The sequence below is a fragment of the Poecile atricapillus genome, chromosome 26 (assembly GCF_030490865.1).
Source record: "Poecile atricapillus isolate bPoeAtr1 chromosome 26, bPoeAtr1.hap1, whole genome shotgun sequence".
NCBI classification, from domain to species: Eukaryota; Metazoa; Chordata; class Aves; order Passeriformes; family Paridae; genus Poecile; species Poecile atricapillus.
In genome coordinates, this window is record NC_081274.1 from 1,590,324 (window position 1) to 1,614,103 (window position 23,780).

The 23,780-nt window shown below is 47.4% G+C and overlaps 2 protein-coding genes across 2 annotated transcripts in view; one reads left to right on the forward strand and one right to left on the reverse strand.

The window, feature by feature from the left end:
• Positions 1 to 618: 618 nt before the first annotated feature.
• LOC131588442 (uncharacterized) lies at positions 619 to 2,475 on the forward strand. Its single transcript, XM_058857315.1, has one exon. The coding sequence runs from the start codon at positions 619 to 621 to the stop codon at positions 2,473 to 2,475; it is 1,857 nt and encodes a 618-aa protein (XP_058713298.1).
• Positions 2,476 to 13,196: 10,721 nt separating this feature from the next.
• Positions 13,197 to 23,780, reverse strand: part of LOC131588634 (zinc finger protein 239-like) — a 156,736-nt gene continuing 146,152 nt past the window's right edge. The window contains exon 3 of the mRNA XM_058857593.1: positions 13,197 to 15,165. Coding sequence (XP_058713576.1) covers positions 14,440 to 15,165 — 726 coding nt within the window. The 3' untranslated portion in view covers positions 13,197 to 14,439. The remainder of the gene's footprint in view (positions 15,166 to 23,780) is intronic.

Sequence of the window (23,780 nt, forward strand, 5' to 3'; positions counted from 1 at the left end):
GTTGGGCCGAAGCTCTTTAAAGTTGTGAGGGGAGTTCCTGAGTCCAGAGACGCTGAGGATCGGTGTCTTTTGGAGCTCTGGGAGACTCAGCCCATGAGTGGAGCACAGCGAGGTGCCTGGCACCGTTTGGTGCTGTGCTGGAAAGGGGTTCTGAGCTCGCTACAGTGTTGCAAAGCGACGGCTAGAAGCGGAGCTTGGTGAAGGAACCCGAAAAGCAGCGTCTGGAGCCGCAGCAGGGGAGTCTGGCCAACCCCCATGGAAAGCTGGGATTGGATACGCTGTTTTCTCCGGTACTGAGGTTAGTGCGCACGAGTTTTAACCATGGGACAATCTTACTCCAGTCGTGACATAGATCTCTATAAGCGACTAAAACATTTATTACGCTCTGAGTCCAATAATTTACCGAAACAAGAGCTAAAAGATCTTTTAGAATGGACTCTGCTTAACTTCCCCAACGCTGACCGTTCGGCTGTATTTACTAAAAATTTCTGGGACATAGTTGGTATTAAACTCTTTAATAGCATCTCCCACCACGATAAGACCGCCGCGGGCCTGATCCCGGCATGTGGTGCCCTTATAGAGCTCTTTCATAATAAGCAACAACCATTAAGGGCTGTCATGTCGGATCCAACTCCGGCCACGCGTTTCTCCCTTGCCGCGGAGACCCGAAACGTGGCCAGGCCCATTCCCGCCCCCCGAAAGTTACTAACTCCAGCGTCCCCGGTCCCCCTTGTCTCTGCACCACCTCCCCCAGCCCTCGTGATTTCGCAATCTGTTCCTGTAACCCCATCCCCCTCGGTGAATCCTGCGGCGCCCCCTCCCCATCCTCATCCCTCTCCCGTCTCCAGTGTCGCAAGCAGCGAGCACCCTGCTCCGTGTTCCACTCCCCCCACGAGCCTTATCTCCAGTGTCGCAACCCCCACTCCCCCCGCTCCTCCCGCGTTGCTCCATGCTGCCGTCATTGCGACTACCGCTCATATTTTAACTGCATTACAAAGCCACGTTGCACCCCTCTCCCTGACCCCTCCGCTGCCTCCTGCCACCACGGAGTCTGCCCCACCGTCAGCAGCGGGTCCCGCCTCGGCTCCTGCGCCGACACGAGCCGCTGCTGGCTCTAACCCTGCTGTACCCACGGCGTCCCCGCCGCCACGCGCGGCGGCCGCTGTGCCTGTATCCTCTCTTCCCGCAGCACCTCCTGACACCACTGCTCAAGCTGCACAACTCCCAGAACCGGCACCAGTCCGAAAAACCCCTATCTCACTGTTCCATTTCCCTCCATCTCCCGTTTCTCCGCTCCCTGCCGAAGTTCCAACCTACGCTGCCCGGTCCAACCCAACCCCATCAGCTCCCCCCACCTCACCCGGAGTTGTTCCCCTTCTGCCCGCCGAGACCAGCGTGCCCCCACTCCCCGACCACGCGGCCCTCTCTGCTGTCCCCCCGCACTCAGCGGCCCCCGCTCCCTCTTCCCCAGTGCCAACAAACTCTGCTTCCACCCCTTCCCTCGCCGCCCCCGAGGTTTCGGGCCCCGCCACCCCGCCCACCCTCAGCATTGTAGTTCCCGCGGCTCCGCTCCCTGCCCCCCGCCGCCCCCGTGCCCTAGCCCCCAACACCCCTGCCGCCAAGCCGCTCGTTCCAGCGGTCCCCCCTTCACCTGTCCCTCCTAAAAATCCGCAGCTTGTTACTGCAGCCGCCGCTCCGACGGCACTCCACAAGTCCGCTGACCTCCTACCCCCCGCTACGGGCCCCCCTCTCAACCCCCCCGTGCCGCCTTCGTTCCCGACAAGCGGTGCCTTCGCAGCACCCGTGGAGCCAACAGCCCCACCGCCATTCAGCAACACCATCCTGAGCGGTGCTGCCCAGCCCGATTCACACCTCCCGCTCCTCCACACCACTCCCCCATGCTGCCCTGCAGTGCTGACGTCATCCACGCATGCGCAGTCACAGCTTCTATCGCCGATGCTGCTGCCGCCGGCCACGGGTCCCCCGTGCCGCCCCTCAACCACAGCCTTTCTACAACCCTCCGTACCAGCCTCTCAAACCGCGGAGGGGGAGAGAAAGGACGGGCACGGAACCCCGACTCTACAGCTGCAGCCATCAGCATCATCTATCCCACCGCCTAGCCTAGCCACTGTCCAGCTCCCGTCACGCGTCTTCACGAAGCTGCGTCCACCACCAAAACCACCCGACCCCGGCACACAGCGCCCGCCGGTCTCTGCACCACTGCTAACACCAACACAACTCCCGTCTGCATCCACTGTGACAGCAACACCGCCCGACACCGCAAAACAGCAAACAGTGACAATCCAAGCAAAGAAACTTGGAAAGACTTTGAGAGAAAAATTCAAAGAGCTCTTAAAGCTCAAGCAGAAGTATGAGACCACTGTCATACACCTGAACCCCCAGCAAGTTTGCAGACTGCAGAGAGAAACCAAGAAGCAAGCACCTGAACTATGCAAAGTCACCAAGAGAAAGTGATCTGCTAGAGACAGTTCAAGAAAAAAAATGAAATTACATTATTTGCATGAATGCATGTTATTTTTACCCTTTAGTTTAAAATTTCTGTAGTAAAACCTAAACTGTGAATCAACTGAAGATAAATGCCTGAGTTACCTTAGCCAAAAACTGCAAGCTTTGATACCTAAGCATTCTGTTTCTATTCACAGAGAGCTGCAAAATTTGAAAAATTTAGCCAACCAAATTCATATTAATAATTCTAAAGAGATTCAATCTGACCTTCAAAAGTTAAAGAAGCTAGACAATTTGTTTTAAAAGTTGAAGCTTTGCACCTTGGCTTAAGGAACTCTGTAAAATAAGCTTAATAATTTTAATAGTGATAATTGTAGTTTTTGTAGCTATACCTTGTATACTCCAATGTGTGCAGAAATTGAGAGGTAGACCTATTTCTGACCTCATAAACAAAAAGGGGCAGATGTTGGGAAGGTAGAATTAGAAAGAAATTGTAAATATGACTCTGTAGCCAGAAAGGCTAAGGAAGAAATACAAATGATAGCATGGTTTGAATAATTCAAAGAAACCGGGCTGGTATGCCAGAACACATTCTTTCCTGCAATAAAACCAAGCTGAGACCCCTCTTCCTAGCCTTATAAGGAAAGGTCTGAAAGACCCTGAGATAACTAAAAATATGCAAAAATAGCGTTTTCTATAGGTTGTATACAAATGTTACTGTATTAGTATACTTAGAAAGATTGGTTAGTAAAGGAATAGAATATTCATATGTATAGGTTATATAAGTAATTGTAAAAGAGAGTTCGCTCTCTCTTGGTAACTCTTCACTCTTCACTCTTAACTCTTAGTCTCTCTTAACTCTTAGCTCTTAGTTTCTCTTAGCTCTTGGTCTTTCTTAGCTCTCTCTTTCTCCCGGCTCTCTCACTTCTGTTCTGTTCTGTTACTCTATTTCTTAGCAATCTTAAGTCTTGAACTCATGTATTCGTATCTTACCCTATTTTGTATTGCTCTCTCTGAGCCCGCTTTGAGCTCTATCTGCTGGCTCATAGCAGGCTCCCTCTCTCTCCCTATCCCACGCCCTGAAATAAACTTCTAACCCCTAACTCGCTTATAGAGGTCTTTGTCGTGTCTCACACCGTCCCCAGAAAGGGTCTCCTACAGGTCCATTTCCTGAAAAAGCAATTGTATGATCACAACCTTTTTTAATTGTCTCTTCCACTTGTTCCATCCGGGTCTGTAAGCTACGCTTAGGTTGCATTGATACAAAGACCCACTCAATTATGTAAACCAGATACTCTCCCCTGTTTTTCTTTTGCCATTGAGCAATGATGGCACACACTGAAGAAGGCTGTGAAATAACAAGCAAACGAAGAGGTAAATTTATTACACGCTGTGATGGCCATCTGGTAACAAGTAAAGAAGCAAGATATTAAATACATTGTTGCTGTGTTTCTGTGAGAACAATTGGAGCAGCAGGGTTAGTTCTGTTGGAGTCTGAAATACAGACTGTGTGCCCTTGTTTTTAATTTTTAGTTCTGAGATTCAAGAGAACACTGAATTTCATATAATATGAAATTCATGAGCATGTTTTCATAGTAATACATGAAAATAAATGCTGAAGTTAGATAAGAAAGGTAGGTGTGTAGATTAGAAAGTTTTTTAAATCACTGGGTGAAAAAGTAGTTTAGAGAACAAGAGACAAGATGGAGGATTTAGGGTGTTGTCCCTTGTCCTTCTTCTTTCTTCTTCATGTTCTTTTCCTAGAGGTTTTTGGGTAATAGTTAGTAATTGGATAGAAAATGCCGCAGTGCATCACAGAGGTGATGGGTCATTGGGTCATTAAGAAAAATAATATACGTGCCTATTGTTAATTGGATAAAAATAGGTATAAAGATAAAAGAGCTGCGTAGCTCGAGGCCATTTTGTGTATCAGACATGAAGTGTGCCACAAGGCCTTGTTTGTACCATCAGAAGAAAGAAATGTACCAAATTGCAAAGATTAACCTTGTAACCAGCCTGAAGAGACCTGTTAAGTTTTGTAAGGATCCTTCAATAAACACGAGAAACAAGATTCTAACGAGCTCGAGAGTTTACTTCAAATAATGAGAATTGAGATAAGTGGAACTCCCCACGAGGGAGGATCCCGGGAGAATTCAGCCCAGAGGAGGCTGGGGAATTAGAGAAGAACTGTATTCACAGTGAATTCAGCCCAGAGAAGGCTGGGAGACTAAAGAAAAGATATATCCACAGAGAACAGAGCCCAAAGGAGGCAAGGAAAAGAGAGACAGAGGTAACAAGTGGTGCCCCGTGTGAGGACAAACTCACAGAAGCTTCAATCAACACCTGCAGGATCACAGCAACCAGTTCCTGAAAGAAATCCATCTGGAGAAAAACATCTGCTATCACATTCCGAATTTCCAAGGGCCCTGGACTCGGAACATTGGATTCTGCTGGTCGGTAATCTGAAGATAGCCAGGTCTGGTAAGCTGTATACAGTCTAGATAATGGGGTTGAATATTTATAAAGAGAGATTGTTTAAACCCAGGATATGGGGGAAATATAAATATGATGTTTAAAGAGTTAATAGCCCCGGGAATATGGGGAGATGAACTGCCCTTTCTGAGAGCGCGGGAAACCCAGATAATTCCCCAGCGGCGTGGTACCCCTGTCCCTGTCCCTTCAGAGAGCGTGGGGGGACGAGGGAGGAATGCGAGGGAAAACTGAACACCGGGAAGCTTGTGTTACTTCAGAAAGCAGAGTGAGCAGTTTGTTATATTGTTAGAGGTTAAAAAAATTGCATGGAGAGATATGATGGTTTATATAGAGTCTTTTTGGAATTATTACAGTTAGAAGAAATCGCGGGGGGGGATGGAAAAAAAAAAAAAAGTTAGAAAAGTTCCACGCTGTTTCTGAAACCACGCCTTTAGAACAGCCCCCTACCCTGCACCCTCCATGCACGTCAGAGGAGCCAGAGCGAGGGAGGGAGCCTACCCCGCCCTCTGACGAATTTAATAACACAGAGATGTTAGAAAAGGCTGGTAAAGGTGTGTCTGCCCAAGAGGGGGCACGGAGGGGGGTATTTGCTCAGCAGGCAACCCCGAAAATACCCGCCCATCAGGCGGAGTTAGAAGCTGCCCAAAGAGGAGAGGCTTCAAAGAGCGGCGGGAAACGGCGGGATGGCCGCGCCGCGGAGTGACCCCGAGCAGAGGGGGGAGAGATTAGAAAAAGAAAAAAAAAATATTAGAACGCTGCCGTAGACAGACAGCGAAAGAAAAGGGGCTGGCCAAGGTTATAAAGGCACACCCCGCAGGGAAAGCAGTGCCGCGATCCAAGACGAGGAGGACCCGGCACTCCGGAGGGGAGATTGGCGGGGTCCCTTGTCGAGCCGCGCATGCGCGTTCCGGCACTGAAGCCGAGCCTGTGGAGCTCGGGAAATCAGCCCGGCTGGCTCAGCCGGCAGAGCCTGAGACTCTTAATCTCAGGGTCGTGGATCCGTTTTCTGAGACAAACAGCAGTCACCCAAAAAGGGATTTATCTCCTGAAAAGGAGTTTCTCCCTAAATATAAGTTTTTAGAGGTTTTTTTTTTCTCAGATTCAAAAGCAGCCCGGCGCGGACGGGCTTGATAGCACACAGCAGCCAGAAACGCTGTCGCCATGACAACCACCGGTAAAACAACTCAAGCAACTTCGATGAAGCTACAGAAAGCAACAAAACAAAAGAGAAAGAACAGAAAGCTGGACATCCCAGAGAAGGACAAAAAAGAGAGTGTTTTGATTGGACAATTAAAAAATTTGAAACTTTGCAAATTGTATTGTTGATAAACCAGCAAATTGTTGTAATAATGATTAACATTTAAAAAGAAGTCTTTATTGAATAAAGTGCCTTCAAAAATAGATCAAAAAGTTTATAGATATTTTATAGTAAAATATATATAGATGTTGTATTTCTAATAATATCTGCTGGTTTTGTTTTTACAAAATAGCATAGAAAATGATATTTATACATCCCAAGAAATTTAAAAGATTTTTATTCTGTTTCAGTATTTCTAATATATGAAGGTTTTGAAAATGTTATCTTCTCTATACATCTACTGATAATGTAATACTGTATCATATGGAGTGATCATCAAGCATTATTACTGTAGTTACAGTCAGTTTCTGCAAGAAGCAGTTCTTTAAAATTGAGTTGAAAGATCATATGATTAACCCTACAGAAAAAGGATTGAATGACAAGTTTCTTTCATTTTTAACCTTTCCTTTCATTTGAGTAACTGTATTGTGGAGTTAGTTCAATACAGTTTTCAGTAATTTCAAAATTATGTTAACCATATATTACCCATTTGCTTGGTATTTTTTTATAATTAAGCAATTTCAATGTGAGTCCTTTTGTTACAAAAAACATGTATAACAGCATATATATCAATTTGAATTTTAAATTTTAGTTAAAAAGTTAGACTTAATGTTTCTGAAAAGTACTACAAAAACTGAATAGCAGATTACCAAATCTGTAGTATTGTATTTTTTTTTCTAGTGAAACTGCATTCTAAAAATCCTAACAAATGTAAGCATATACCAAGCAAATTCTTGTTATGAATTGGTATTTTTAATAGCATCTACAATTATTATGAATTATTTTCAAAACCAGATAACATAGAATAGTAATAAATTTGTTACATCCCTATAATCTCTATAGTGAACCAATATTCCTATTATATTGTGTTCAAAGAAGTGTATACCAAACTTTTAGTTGCTTTTTTTTTTTATAATAATAGAGTAAGATTAAGTCATATTTTCATCTAATACAGATTAAGTGTTAATAGAATTAATCAAAGTTAAATTTCACTATGTTTAAGTTTGAGTGTTTTTAACTTAAGTTATAACTTTGGTATTTTTTGATTTTAAGTTTTGTTACTTCCTCCTATCATAATTAATTTCTAACAGGTTTAAAATTAAATTGCTTTATGTTTTATTGAAGATATTTGTTTAAATTGCAAAGTATAGTTATTTTCCTAAAGAGATGAAGATGAACACCTGCTTGTGGACAGAATTGAATGCAGTCTGTGACACCTTTGACTTCATTGAGAGTTCTATTGTTTGTTGTTATATTATTATTGTTATATTGTTATATTGTTGATATATTATTATTGCTATTGTTATAGCTTTCTTATTTTTCAGTGTTTTCAGAATTTTAAGATGTACCATTACTAAAGGTCAGCTGCCATGAGAGAAGCTTCAGATTAAACCAACTGCTGCATGGTTTAATTGGTCTGGTACCTAAAGCTTCTAGTCATTTGCTTTATACAAATGCTTTTTAAAAGTTTGCTGTGTTTTAACCATCTTATAGCTGTTATTTTTAAACCCCTTGCTTTGAGAATGAGTTAGGAGACATCTTTCCAGATGAAGCCTAAGGCTCTGGCCAAGCCTTGACTTTACCTGGATGGAGAATTTACCAATAAACCCAGAAGTTTTCTGCATCGAAACAATATTCAGGTCAATTTGACTTGGCAATTAGTGAATTAATATAGCAGCTGGATTTTACATTGAGCTTGGAAAATTGTTATCCGGACATGATTTTCCAATCTTCCATTGATTTATCAGCTGTAGCAGACTCTGGGATGAGAGTATATATTTAGTACATTTAGCCATTCATATTACAGATTATTTAAATAAGTTTAATATCGCATAATATTAATTATGCATCTTCTTAATAAGTTCTTGATTTCTGTAAAAGTGTTATTTCCTATGTGTATACATGTGCAAGTGTTTTAATTTGATAGTTTTTCATTGTCATAACAAAAAACCAAATACCTTAATTATATAAAAAAAAAAGGGGGGGACCAAGGCTATGCCTCGGAAGTATAAAAACCTAATATATCTTAAATTTTTGAAAAAAGCATAAAGATCTTATATGTATTGCAAACAATTCTTGAACAGTCCTTTTTAAACAAGTCTTTTACGAAGCCAGTTCCATCAATTATTAGGTATTGTTCTAATAGTACTCAAGCAAATTTGAAAGAGATCTCTTAAGTTCTGGTCAAAAGTTCAGAAGCAAAAAGATTAAAAAATCTATTTCAATTAATAATTTGGAAGAAAGTGTGTGTTTGTGTATTCACAGGTTCAAAACAAAAATAACTTCCTAGCAAAGAACATGAAAACTCATCAGCTGCAGAGACAAGCAGACAGCCCAGAGAGCAGAAGAGCGAGTACGCTGATGTGAACTGTATCAAGATCACAGTTGACAGCAGAACAGCTTGGATCCAACATGCAAGAACAGTGAACTTTGGGTTTCATGTGAAACAGTGGGAAAGTCAATATTTTAAAGCCTCATTTGTTAAAGCATGGTGTGAACAGTGTCAAGATTCAGAATCTTGCACGAAAGATAAAGTCCTTGAATATGAAGGTGAATCAGGTATCACCCTTAAGCTGTATCATTTTGTTGATCACTTTGTGATGCAATTTCACCTGCATCACTTCTTTTAGTTAACTCAAAAGAAAGTATACCTTATCTCAGAAAATAGATTTTTGTATAACATCCAATTTTTCTGTGTTAAAACAGAATGAAGATGAGATAATGAATGTTATTCCAAATCATACTCTATACAAAGAAGCAACATCTTAGTGTAATCTTATATCAATCTTAGTTACACCTGATTGTGAAGAGTTTGACTTTTGAAATTTTAGATAGAGATTTATAACAACTCAGCTTTCAATTCAAGTAGCTTCAGCAGAAACTTTAGAGCAATTAGACAAATTAAGCTACTGGTCAAGTAAGCAACCTAGATCTATTCCTCTAGTTTTGAGTAGTTAGTTAACTAATGTTCAAAACTGGAGGCAGAGCGCTCTGTGGAACAGAGCAGCAGTTCTGTTGTTAGTGCATAAAGCATGAGTGAAGGAAAAATAACCCTTCTTGAAAAGAAATCAAAGAAAAGCTTTGAGTTGATTTTTTTTTTTTTTTTTTTTTTTTAAAGAGAGGGGCAGATGTTGGAGTCTGAAATACAGACTGTGTGCCCTTGTTTTTAATATTTAGTTCTGAGATTCAAGAAAACACTGAATTTCATATAATATGAAATTCATGAGCATGTTTTCATAGTGATACATGAAAACAAATGCTAAAGTTAGACAAGAAAGGTAGGTGTGTAGATTAGAAAGTTTCTTAAATCACTGGGTGAAAAAGTAGTTTAAAGAACAGGAGACAAGATGGAGGATTTAGGGTGTTGTCTCTTGTCTTTCTTCTTTCTTCTTCATGTCCTTCTCCTAGAGGTTTTTGGGTAATAGTGAGTGATTGGACAGAAAATGCCGCAGTACAGCACACAGGTGATGGGTCATTGGGTCATTAAGAAAAATAATATACGTGTCTATTGTTAATTGGATAAAAATAGGTATAAAGATTAAAGAACTACGTAGTTCAGGGCCATTTTGTGTATCAGACATGAAGTGTGCCACAAGGCCTTGTTTGTACCATCAGAAGAAAGAAATGTACCAAATTGCAAAGATTAACCTTGTAACCAGCCTAGAGAGACCTGTTAAATTTTGTAAGGATCCTACAATAAACACGAGAAACAAGATTCTAACGAGCTCGAGAATTTACTTCAAATAATGAGAATTGAGATAAGTGGAACTCCCCACGAGGGAGGACCCCGGGAGAATTCAGCCCAGAGGAGGCTGGGGAATTAAAGAAGAACTGTATTTACAGAGAATTCAGCCCAGAGGAGGCTGGGAGACTATAGAAAGCTGTATCTACAGAAAATTCAGCCCACAGAAGGCTGAGAGACTAAATAAAAGATATATCCACAGAGAACAGAGCCCAAAGGAGGCAAAGTAAAGAGAGACAGAAGTAACAATCCCACACCCACCCCAAGACTCCATCCCCATCCTACTGGTGCTGACCGGATTAAAGGAGATAAAGAGGAGATTAAAAAGATAGAGGGGAGAGAAAAAGAGAAGTTTAAATGCAGCTTAAATATGAAAGAAATGCATATGTTAGTGACTGCTGAGAGTTCAAAGGGAGCTGAAGGGTTTGTGAAGGGACAGGAGCCCGTGAAGGGCTCAGGAGCTGCTGCTGCTGCCGGGAGGGAGGAAATGCACCAATGGCTCCCAGCAGAGTCTGTGCTTTGAGGCTCTTTCCCAAACAGCTGCAGGAGGGAAAGCAGCTGAGTTTGGAGGAAGAGTTTTCTGCTGAGGTTTCCTGTTTGGAGCTGTCACAAGCTTGAGCTGCTCAAGGGAAAGGCGGCTCTGCTTCCAGCAGGGCCCAACTGCACGGGAGCACAACTTGGTTCCCTGGCCCTGAGCCAACGGGCAGCAGCAGCTTCTGTTCCCTCCTGGCTCTTGTGTCATTTCCAGCAGCACAAGACACACCAAGAAAAGCTCCTCCAGAACATGCCATGATCAACACAACCTGATTTCATTGCATGAAGGAGCTCTGACAGTCCCACGGGCTCAGGTTTGTTTGTCAGTGAACAGAGCAGGGAAAAGCACAGACACATTCCCTGCACAGGGAATTCACAGGAGGAAAGTGCAGAGCTGGAGGATGTGCTTGGATACAACGTTCCCACGGCAGTTTTGGGGATAAAATCGTCAGCAGAGAGAAAAGAAAAAGTCCTACCAAGGGTGGGCTGGGGAGGGCTGGTGCTTCCCGGGAGGCTCCCAAAGCTCAAGAGGACAAAGCCCAGACCTTGTCCAAGCTCCGAGCTGGGTCTGAGCCAGAAACCAGGGGGTGGCAGAGCCATTGCTGCTGAAGGGCTTCAGATTGCCAAAGCTAAAGTGTCCAGTATCAAGGAACAGCTTGAGGTTACGGAAGTCCCAGTGCCCACGTTCCATCCCCTCATTTCAAGCTGAAAGCAGAGCTCCACTTGTGACTCCGCTTTTTAATAAAGAATGTCAAACTTCAACAAAATTCCCTTAGAAAGACCCCACGAAGGTTCACATTGTGAGAGCTCACTCAAGGCAGCCCCAACTCCTACCCTGGTTCAGTCCCTGTCAAGCCCACTGTGCTTTCCAGCTGCTTTGCTCCAGCTCCCCCCAAATCACCATGAATTCCACTGAACTGAACCAAATCCAAGTCCTCGTGGGTCGGGACAAGGGCAGGGAGAGGTCACTCAGGGATCACTATCAGGGGCACAACAGCCCGACATGGGGAAATGAACTGAACTTAGGACTGAGCAAATCAGACCAGGAGAATGAGGATTGAAATCAATCTTGAGAAACACCTCCTCCCGCTCCTGAACTTTTCTGTCCGGGCCGCTGCTCGCGGGGCACGGAGAGGGGCCCGGCCGTGTCCTTCCAACCCTCCCTGGGAATCACCCCAGAGCCCTAAGCCTTCCTTGTGCCCATCCCCGGGGCCTCCCAATGGCTCCCGTGGCTCTCCCAGTCCATCCCAGTCACCCCAAATGACACCCGGGTCCATTTCGCGTCTCGGCGGATCTGCCGCCCCTCAGCCAATCACAGCGCGTCTCTCTGATGACTCATCAGTTGCCGGGCAGATCCACAGAGCCGAGAGCCCCGCGCTGGACTCGGCCTCCCAGTGCCGCGCACTTCATTCCCAGTCCCTCCCAGTGCCACCACAGTCCCGCCCAGTGCCACCACAGTCCCGCCCAGTGCCACCACAGTCCCGCCCTGAGGCCCCAGAGTCCCTCCCACTCCTTTTTAGCCCATTCCCAGTCTCTTCCGAGTTCATTCCCACTTCACTCCCAGACCTCCACACTCTCTTCCAGTGTCCCAGTATCCACTCTCATCTCTTTCAGTGCCACCCCAGGCCCTGCCAGTCCATTCCCAGTCCCTCTCAATGCCACACCACTTCTCACCCATCTCTCCCAGTTCCCCTCCAGCTGATCCCAGTCTGTCTCTGCTCTCTCCCAGTGCCCCCGTCGTGTCCATCTCGCTGGTGCCCTCGAGCTCCCAGCCCGGCCCCGGCCGCCTGCTCTGCTCCCTGATGGATTTCTCCCCTGCCCACATCCAGCTGAGCTGCTCCCAGGGCCAGCAGCAGCTCTCGGGCCACGTGCTGGCCACTGCCGTGCTCCCCAGCGGGGACTGGAGCCAGCAGCTCCTGGTGCTGCTGGAAACCGCCCCCGGCAATGCGGGCTCAGCTCCAGCTGCCAGGTGGAGCACGTCAGCCTGGAGCACCCCCTGAGCCGGCACTGGGGCACGGCCCGGCCCCCACAGCGCCGGGGGCAGCGGGGGAGGCACTGGGGGGGCCCAGAGGGGGATTGGGGTGTGCTGGGAGGAACTGGGAGGGAGTTTGAGATAGACTGGTTTAAACTGGGGAAGGGATTGAGGTGCTTAGGATGGCTGGGAAGGGGTTTGAAGGATGTTGGGGAGGGTGGGATGAGGTTCTGGGGGTCCTGGTGGACACTGGGAGGGAGTTTGGGGGTGCTGGGTGTCACTGGGAGGGATTTGAGTGAGCCTGGAGGAGGTGGAAGGAGACTGGGGATTGGAAAGCAGGGATTGGGATGAGGTTGGTTGTGCTGGGAAGAGACTGGGAGGAGTCTTGAGGAGTCCTGGTGGGGCTGGGAAGGGACTGGGAGAGGGTTTGGGGGTCCTGGGGCAGTGGGGGGAAATTGGGAGGGGGTTGTGGGATTCTGAGAGGAACAGGAGGGGCTCTGGTGGGTCCTGGGGAGGCTGGGAAGAGACTGGGAGTGATTTAACAAAAAAATTGCGATATTGATTCAGTATCAATATCAATCTGTAATTGGACAAAAAACCTCTCCAACAGTTTAAAGTTACAAAGTGGATGTTTAATCACAGCACTGGGCGAGTGCAGGAGTCATCCCCTTAATATGCACTGCAAGTTGACAAAAGATTCCAGTGTCTATTTATTTACAAAAGTCTGAAATATCCAAAATAATAATACATATTAATACTAATACATATTCATAATGCTAACACTTCCCATGCTCCACTTTGGATTAAAATTCATGGTAATGATTTTAAAAAGTCACTATGCCTGCGTGGTGGGCTCCCTAATTTGAAGAGGGGGTTGTTTTGGTGAGGAGGGGTCATCAAGAGATGAAGGAAAACCGCTCTTCCTCACTCTCACCTTTCTACCTTTACAATGGTTGACATTACAAATGACATTTGGTACAACTCCAGTTTCCTTCCTTGTGACTTTGAAATGGGTTTCCAGATGTAAGGTCTGTGATCTTCCTGAACCCCTTTATCAGTTTCTCTTTTCTCATTATAAGCACAGCTGAACAAACATACAATGAAAAGGAATTTTTTACCTAAGTCTGAGATTGATTATCTCAAATCCTGCTTCTCACTCAATCATTAACTCTAACTAGTTCCAGCAAGGCCTATCTCTAGCTAAGATCTCCAATTTTTCTAAAATACCTGATTTTTTTAAAATCAGTGACTCCAAAGAAGGTTTCAGAGGGTCCTGGGAGGGCTGGGAGATATTGGAAGGGTCCTTGGAGGGGCTTGGGGTGTCTGTGAGAAGTTTTGGGGGTCCTGACCTCTGCAGACCCCCCAGGGATGCTGTCAAACGCTGCCCACAGCAAGAGGCTGATGGGGATTGGAGTCTCCGTGTTGGGCTTCATCTTCCTGGAGATGGGGCTCGGCTTCTGCCTGTGCAGGAAGGTGAGGGGGGGTCCCGGGGGTGGTGTCCTCTCTTCCAGAGAGCGTGTGTGCTCCCCTCGGGGCCCCCCAAGCCCGGTGTCATCCCCTTTTCTCTGCCCACACAGCTCCTGAAGCAGGGGCAAAAGGTTCTGGAGGATTGAAAGTCAACAATTCCCATTGTCATTCTGTATCCTGTTAGATTTTCATTCCCCTGTGTTCATCCAGGTGCCCACAGGGAGCCAGGAAGATGTGGAGCCTCCCAGCCAGGTGTCTTCCCAACACGGATCACCAGGACCACGGATCACCAGGGCTCTGCCCAACGGGGGTCACTGGGGATCATCCAACGCCGATCCTCCCATGGGGGATGGAGCTGGAGCAGCGCACGAAGCTCTTCCTGCACTCGGGGCACTCGCAGGGCTTCCCTTACTGGTGCCTCCGTTGGTGTTGGGTCAAGGCTGAGCTCTGTGAGAAGCTCTTCCCACACTGGGGACACTCGTAGGGCCTCTCCCCACTGTGGATGCGCCGGTGGACAGTGAGGTGGGAACTGTGCTTGAAGCCCTTCCCGCAGTCGGGGCAGCGGAAGGGCCTCTCCTCTGTGTGAATCCGCTCATGTTGGAGGACATGGGAGCTGGTCTGAAACCTCTTCCCACACTGGGGACACTCGTAGGGCCTCTCCCCAGTGTGGATGCGCTGGTGTGCCCTCAGGTAGGAGCTCCACCCAAAGCTCTTCCCACATTCCAAGCAGGTGTAGGGCCGTTCCCCTGTGTGGATCACCTGGTGTGTCATCAGGTGAGAGATCTCTCTGAAGCTCTTCCTACATTTCCCACACTCATAAGGTCGTTCCCCAGTGTGGATCCTCTGGTGTTTCCACAGGCTGGAGCCGTGGTTGAAGCTCTTCCCACATTCCCCACACTCGTAGGACTTTTCCCCAGTGTGGATCCTCCGGTGCTGGATCAGGCTAGAGCTCTTTCTGAAGCCCTTCCCACATTCCAAGCACTTGTGGGGCTTCTCCCCCAGCTCTGAGCTCTGGCTGGATCTCTGGCCGTGTTCCTGGAACTGGGGGGATCTTTCCTCCTCGCAGCTCCCTGGACTGGGTTTGCAGCCCCACCTCGTGCGGCATCTCTGGGGCTTTTTCTCCTCCTCCTCCATCTGGACCGAGTTTGGGAATGAAAATTCCGGATTAGGAGGAAAAAAAGAGAGGAGGGTGCTTTGGGCTGGGGGTTCCTCCTTGCCCAAGGTCATCTCAGAAAGTCACTGGGCATCTTGTGTCTGTAAAAAACCAAAACACCAAGATTCAGCCCAAACATCCTCCAAACATCAAAACAAAGATGAAAAACTACCCAAACACCAAATTCAGGCAAAACCCCCTGCAGAAGAGATAGATTCAGCCCCTGAAAAAAGACAAAGCACCAACATTTAGCCCAATAAAGCTCAGAAACACCAAGATTCAGACCTGTGAAAACTGCGGATCCCCCTCCCCAGTCACCTGCTGACTGTGGGCAGGGCAACGCTCCTGGGACTGCACATACAGGGAGGGTGGAACCTTGTCCTGCTTCCTCTTCCTGCTCCTCCTCCTCCTCTTGTGGCCCTACTCTTCCTCACACTCCTCTTCCTCCTATTTCTCCTCCTGCACAATCCCACCTTCTCCTACCAGGTGCATCCTTTGAACATTTTGCTCTTCAGCCCTGCTTCTCCTTCCCTTCTCCTCCTGCCCCCAGGCCCAGCACCCACTGCCGCCTCCCTCTTCCCCCCCAGTCCCACAGCATCCCACCGCAGGGGCACGGATGGAGCTGGGCCAGCTCGGCCTGGGGCAGCGCTGGGCTCTCGGCCGCTTCCGCCCGCACTCGCTCCCCACTGCAGCCGCTCCCGCCACCACAGCGCGGGGGGGCCCGGCCTTGGCGCTCCCCCCTCCCACCTCCCCAAATTCCCCTCAAGGGGGGCGCCAAGGCCCGGGGGGGAGGGGCGCAGCTGGGCTCCAGCTGGGGAACGCTGGCAGCTGCGGCTCTGCCTGGACACTGATGAGTCATCAGCGCCGCGCGCTCTGATTGCCTCAGCCCTGCCTGAGCCCTGCGCCTGCACCAAGGGGGGACACCCTGCTCCAGGGGGGATGGCCCCAAAACGGGGGAACCCCAGCAAAGGAACAACAACAAAGGCTCTTTACAAACTGATCCCGTCAACCTCATTGCACATAGGGCCAGGGACGTGGACATAACGAAGTGACAGGAGGAGCCATCAGCTGCACAAAATGTTATTAATTGATGACACAGACTGCTGCTCAGCCAAGCTCCTGCTAAATTCATCAACTTCCAGAAGAACAACAAAGACTTAACACAGCCATCAATATCGTTAGCTATACAAAAGTGGGGTGCATATCAAGGGGGTATGTAGGAGGTGCATTGGGAAGTCTGTACCTCTCCAGTACTTCAGCCAATGGGGAAAGGGAGAGGGAGATGTGACCAAGAAAATTAGGATGAAAAGGAGGCTGTGTCTGCCAAAAACAGGAGAGACACCATGGAAATTGTCCCATGGCCTCTCCCTTTTTTATAAATGAAATTACTTTTACAGGACTCCTCTGTCTTACCTGTGGACAGAAACCTCTGGGGATGTCAATTTTTCCACACACCTTGGGGCTCCTCTGCAATTCCTTCCACCGTCCGGGCCGGCGGGCACTGAGTGCAGCTGAAGGTGCCTCACCCAGTTTGGGGGATCGGCTCCCTCGGCTGGCGGCGGCACCGGGGATTGATTGGGTACCCGAGAGTGAGCAGGAGACAGACGAGGGACGGATCAGGGGGGCTCTCAAGAGTCGGCAGGGAGAGAGCACTGAAAATCTCAGCAGTGACTCCAGTGGGATCTTCGGGGAGTAAACATGGCAGGGCACCCAGGGAGGGGACAAAAGGGAAAGCCACAATGGGGTCCCAGCAAAAGAGATGAGGATCCCAAAATATCTCTCAAGGGTCCCTTGGGAGCATGTGGAGGTCGTTTGCACATTCTCCCAGAGGGAATTAAGGACATGGACACCCAGCAAGGCAATAAGGGAAGTCCAGAAGGGATTTAGACAAAAAAGGATGGATGGTGTTGGTGTGCTGGGAAGGGATTGGCTGAAGGGGAGTGTGCAGGAATGTGCTTAAGGCAAGAAGCAGCAGGAGCAATCTATGGGGTAAGAAACAGGATGATGGAAAAGAGGGGGAAGAGAAAAAAATACTGAGGATTGGGATGTTTTTCAGAAGGGTCTTATCCTCAGAATTTGCCAGCTGACTCAGATCCTTTGTATCCCAGTTTTCCAGGACAGGAAAAGAAGGAGGTCAGGATTTCAGGGGGTTTCTCTGAGCTGGGAGCGGCAGGAGCGGGCGCAGAGCTGCGGCACCGGGAGCACGGGCTGGGGGCCTGTGGGGAGCTGTGGGGCCGGGCCGGGGCTGTGGGGCAGCCGGGGCTCAGCGCCGGGCGCTGCCTGACCCCAGCACCCCCCGGGCAGGGCCGGCAGTGGCCCCCGGCCCCCAGGAGGCTGCGGGACGCCCCGGCCGCTGCCCGGCCCCGTGGAGCTGCCGGCCCTGCCCGCCGGGGGGGCCGCCTTTGGACACTGCGGCAGGACAGGGACCGGCTCTGGGATACGGGCTGGGGAGGGGAGCCTCAGCACAGCCAGCACCAGGAAGGAACAGCTCACAAATGGGGATTAGATCTGACAGGATCCAGATGAACTTTTAAGCATTTTTGTGTTGGGTCCCTGGAGAAAGGAAGGATTTTGCAGAAAGCTCAGCAGCTGCCACACGATGAGCACCCACAGGCACTGAGGGGGGCTGCAGCAGGGCCACAAGAAGCCCCTGCAGCACTTGCTCACAAAGGCTCAGCAGCTGAATGCAGCAAGGGATGAGCAAAAGGCCAAGCTGAAGGCAAAGGCCATGGCACAGTTCCTACAGCCCCTGAGGGATCAAGCCCAGGGCCCAAGGGGGCCCCAGCACCCAGGGGACACCCTCGGCCACAAGCACCTGGCACAGGCATTGCCCTCCTGGCCAGGGGACAGCCCACCCAAACAGCCCCTGGCAAGGAATCAGCCTTCCAGCTGCAGGGTACAAGGACACTGCAAGCACAGACAGGAGCACCCTCAGCACCAGCAAGTCCAGCCCTTGATGGACACGGATTCTTAGCGGTCTCACAGCTCCCATTCCACCAGGGACCCACCACACTGCAGCCCTTGGGAACATCCAGGGTGGCTCTGGATCCAGAGGAGACCTTTCCTGATGGACACAGGGGCCTCTCCATCCACTCAGAATCTTACACCTAAGGGGGGAAAATTGTTAAGGAATATTTTAATAATTAAGGCACTAAGTGGGAAAGATGAGTGGGTGTGTTTTATTCAGCCAATATTAGGAGATGGGGGGGATGGGTTTGAAATGCAGGAATTTTTATTTGCTCACAATTGTGATTGTAATTTACTAGGAAGGGATTTGATGGCTAAATGGGGAATGCAAATTAATGTTGCAAAAGGTGATACAGAGGCTGGTTCTGTTGTACCTCTGAGTCAAATGTCTGGCAGAGCCTAGGCTTAAGTGAACCCACAAGTGTGGGCAGCCCCAGGGAAATTGGCAGAATTAGATATGGAGCCTCTCCAAATTTCCCTCAAGCAACCAGGACAAGAGGTGTGGAAAAGCAATCCCCTGTTCCAAGGGAGGGAAGGAAGGGCTCACAGCCTGTCTGGGAGTCCTGCTCAAGGCACGGCTTGGGGAGCCAGGGATGGCTCCCTAGAATGCTCCTATCCTGCCAAACAAGAAATCCAATGGAATCCACAGAATGCTGCAGGACCCAAGAAGAAGAAATGAGATGATGAAACCGAGGCACCCCACACTCTCAGATCCTTACACCAGCCTGAACCAGGTGCCCTCCTCACACTGCTGCCATTCACAACTTGATGCAAAAGATGCTTTCTGGGGATCTGCCCACTTCCAGAGGATGCAAACACAATTCTGCCTTGGGCTGGCAACAAGAGGTAGAAGGGAAAATGCTCAAGACATGGACGGTCCTTCTGCAGGGATGCACGGAAGCACCGGCCTGATTGGGGCAAGCCTTGCAGGAAATATCAAAGGAATTGACCTCACCCCCAGGGACTGGCTTAATGCAGGATGTGGGTGACTTGATCCAGTCAGGAGGACAAGGAGAAGAGGTAGAGGAAGCCTCTGTGAAAGGGCTTCATTTTCAGGCTAAAAAGCAGCTTTGAGTATCTGAAAAAAAAGGGCAAATGGTAGAGAAAATAGTTAAATATTTGGGAACTATTTTGACTGAAGCTTTGTCTTGCATTGATCATGAGAGGGTTCAGGGAATCTCAGAAATAATGTACCCTAGGACTAAGAAGGAACTGCAGCAATTCTTAGGATTAACAGGGAATTGCTGGAGCTGGATTGAGGATTCTCTCCTCTCGCCAGAACATTGTGTGACATTTTACTCCCAGGTATTCTCAATTTTACGGGGTGGACATAAGAAAGAGAACAAAACTTAACAAAATGAAAAAAATAAAATTATTGATGCTTCAGCCATGGCTCTTCCAGACTCAGAAATCTGAATTGCAAGGGAATATTAAACAGGCCACCCCTGAGCCTGCACTGAAGGCAACGCAGCAGCAGCCAGGGCTCCCCAGCGGGGGAAGCCCCTGGGCCTGCCCACAGATCCTCTGCTCAAATCCTCGGCCTGGCCACCCTCCTTTGCCATCTCCAGCCACTGCGGGACAATCCTTGCTCTCACTCTTGCAGCTTCAGCCCTTTCTGTGCCTGCCCTCGCCACAGCTGCTGGGGAAGGCACCGGGACAATTCCACTCTGCCTCTCAATTACACTCACACTCTGCCCTGCCTGGGATTAGCTGCTGCCAAAATAGACCAACTTTAAAATGGCTTCAAATCTTATTTCTCTGGTCACACTAGGTTTGCCTTTTGTCTTCGGGAAAGGAATTTTAATGTTTCTTTGCCAGCACTCAGCAGAGATGTATTTAACATCTCAATAGACTGGGAATAGCCCAAAAGATTCTCCCCAAGATAACGACCATCAACAAAACATCCACACCCAGCAGCAAACATCAACCAACATCCACCCCAGACACTGCCCCAGGCACAGCTGGAGACACCTGGTCTGGAAAAGGCTGAGCAGGAAATCCAGGAGTGCCCACCTAATTCACATCACAGGCACAGAAATCCGGCTGCAACAGGAAACCAAATCCTAACAACTCCACACCTTGAAACCAATGAACATTAAACCAAGGGATTTCTACGGGGTCAGAGTGTATAAATTTAGGAAAATCTAGTCAAACTCATGTGTCATGGAATCATTTTCTCTACACACCCAGCCTGAGTGTGCATGAAATTATTCCTGTTGCACATTCTGGCCAGAATTAAGTAATGCCTCATTTATATAAGACATCATTGGAGAGTTTTTGCTTTTCATAGTTTCAGTGAAAAGATGACACTGTTAGAACAATTTTTCGTAATACTTTTACTTCTATATTGTTGGTTCTATTTGGGCAGTGGTGTGAGAATCAGTTTTTAGTCCTAGGAGAAGAAAAAGAAAATATTTGATTGCTTTGTAGTTTTTCTTTTTATGTGTGTGTGGGTCGTAGTGATGGCAAAATGATGGTATGAGTCCTAGGTACCACAACTGAAGAAGGCCCACTGGAACACGATTGTGTGGCAGTGATAGAACACACCTGTTCAGCCAGAGCAGATTTGAAAGACGCCCCACTGGAACAGGCAGACTGGAGCTGTTTCCAGATGGAAGCAGTTTTGTGGAGAACAGGACCAGTTACGTTGGATATGCGATAACAACAACAGGTGCAGTGGTGGAGGCAAAGGCCTTGCCAGCAAACACATCTGCCCAATGAGCAGAACTGGCTGCTTTAACCAGGGCATTAGAGATGAGTGAAGGGAACAAAGTAAATATCTGGACTGATTCAAAACATGCTTTTGGAGTGGTGCATGTACACAGGGCACTGGGGAAAGAAAGAGGACTGCTGTCTCCTCAAGGCACACACATTAAACATCAAGATGCAGTCCTGCAATTAATAAAAGCAGTACAAAAGCCTGAGCAAGTAGCAATCATGCACTGTAAAGCTCACCAATCAGGAAGCTCCAAAATTCATGAGGGAAATCGGAAAGCAGACTGGACAGCCCGACAAGCTGCTCGAGAAGTGCAAACTGCAATGGCACTGATACCTTTAAAAACTAATGTATCTCAATTCAATTTACCCCCAGAACCAAAATATTCAATAGAGGATGAGAAATTGGGACGCTCACTGAATGCACAGAAGAATTCAGAAGGGTGGTATGTGACTACACAGGGACAAGCAGTGGTACCCCCCTTGATAATGAGAGAAGTTCTACAAATTAAGCATAACAAATGTCATTGGAGTGCAGAGGCATTGGTGAAATTGTTAAAACAAAGTTTAATTTCAGTACAGATGTTAACAATGGCAAAATCAGTAATGTCAAAATGTGAAATTTGCTTAAAGAACAATCCAGTGGCTAGATGACAGGCACAATTAGGGAAAACCAGGAGATTATTGGCAAGTAGATTTTGTAGAATTACCAAGAACACGAGAATACAAATATCTATTGGTAGGGGTTGACACATTTTCAGGATGGCCAGAAGCTCTTCCCTGTCACACAAATCAAGCAAAGGAGACAGTCAAGTGGTTGCTGCAAGAAATCATTCCAAGATTTGGGGTGCCTCTAGGAATATCATCAGATAGGGGCCCACATTTCACAGCCACAGTAGTGAGGGAGGTGAGTAGGTTACTGGGAATAGCTTGGCATCTCCATACACCATGGAGACCCCAATCCAGTGGACAGGTACAGAGGATGAATAAGACATTGAAGAGGCAAATCAGCAAAATATGCCAAGAGGCTAAATTGCAGCAGCCACAAGCTTTACCAATAGCACTGCTGAGGATTCAGATAAAGCCTAGAAGCAGGATGTCAGTCAGTCCTTATGAGATATTGGATGGGAAACCATATGAATCCCCTCAACCTAATCCAAATGTACATGTTACAGGGAAGCAAGAGGTGTAGAATTATGTTCTGTCTCTTGGAAAAGCTCGAGCTCGACTTCGGAGCACCCTTGTGTGGAACAGGCCGCTGACTCTTGAGAATCCAGTTCATGACATCCCCCCGGGAGATGAAGTGTACGTTAAAAGCTGGAAGGAAGAACCATTAAAAGAAAGGTGGAATGGACCCTATCAGGTACTGTTAACTACCTTGACAGCAGTCAAAGGAGCTGGACTGGATCCCTGCATACATTACACCAGGGTGAAGAAGGTTTCCCCTGCACTGTGGACTGCACAAACTGTGGGGACAACAAAGCTGCAGATAAAGCGGGTTTGATTGTTTCAAATGTCTAGGTTGCTGGTGACTGTAATGGTGATTATTTTATGGCCTTCACTGCCATCAGTTGGAATCAATGTTACCTTGGGATGTGAAATGCAAAAGGATCAGCTGACAACTCTTCATTTTAGAATGAAGAGGGATGTGGGGGTGCAGCCAGAACCACAAGTGATAAAAGTCTCTAATACTATTCAGGCAGAAAATGGGATGATTGGATTAATTAAAGATTTTGCCAACATGCACCAGCAAAATAACTGCCTGTCTGCCTATACCAAAGGCAGCAGGAGACCAAATAAATTGGGGAATTATAACATCAAAATTTCCTGAAATACAAAAGAATATAAATGAAAATGTGAGCTGTGTATTGCAAATAGATTATGAGTACCCAAATAGGACAGTGTTTGAAAATACTGTGAAGCCAAAGTATTCATCTATATGGGATTGTCATGAAAATGGAGGAAAGTATGAACCAAAACTAGGCTGGGATGGGGGATGACGGAATTATGGATGGTGTTATGAAAAGATAGGGAAGGTTATTAAAGAAAAGATTCCAGTATCGAAGTGGAAGTGTGAAGGACAGGAAGGAAAAGATCGGGCTGAAGCTTGGGACAGTGCATGGTCAATGAGTGTGCTTCAGAAATTCCAATCTATGGCAGATAGCCCTTGGTGCATTAAGTGGGAAGGCTCTGAAAATGAAACAGATCCAGGGGTATGGAACACTGCAACCAGTAGTAGAATGGAGGCAGACAAAGTGAATTGGTGGGTATGGAACAAAACTTACGACTGCACTTCTGACGATGAAGAAATAAAACAAATGCCACCACTAGTGGCAGCTCTGCAAATTGGATGTGCCTGCAGAAGAATCAAACATAAACAAGGGGAAATAAATGACAAGACAGGACAAGTGATCCAAAAGGTAATATGTAGCACAAGTACAATTCAGAGTCCAGGCCAATTTGGATGGGCAGCAAGTGATGGCACCTGGACAACACATCTGCCTGTAGGTGAAAAAGTAAAAGAGATTACTTTAGGCCTCCCCACCTTATGCCCAATTTGGAAAAGGTCCCCATTCAAGGCAGAGCATGAACTTCTGCAAATAAGGACGAGACGAGAAGTTCAGGAAAACAAAATTGAAGATGAAGAAAGATGGCAGGAACCCTCCAGTAGTGTAAAATTTGAGTGGGCCCTGGAATCCTTGTTTGGTCCAATAGCAAATTACAACAATAGAAAGATGTTGTACAAACTTACAGGCCAGGTAGAAAGATTGGCAAGAGCTACCAAAGAGGGATTTAGAGAGCAAAATGTACAATTACAAGCCACAACTAAAATGACCCTGCAAAACAGATTGGCTTTAGATATGTTATTGTTGAAAGAACACGGAGTGTGCGGGTACCTAAAAGGACAAATTGA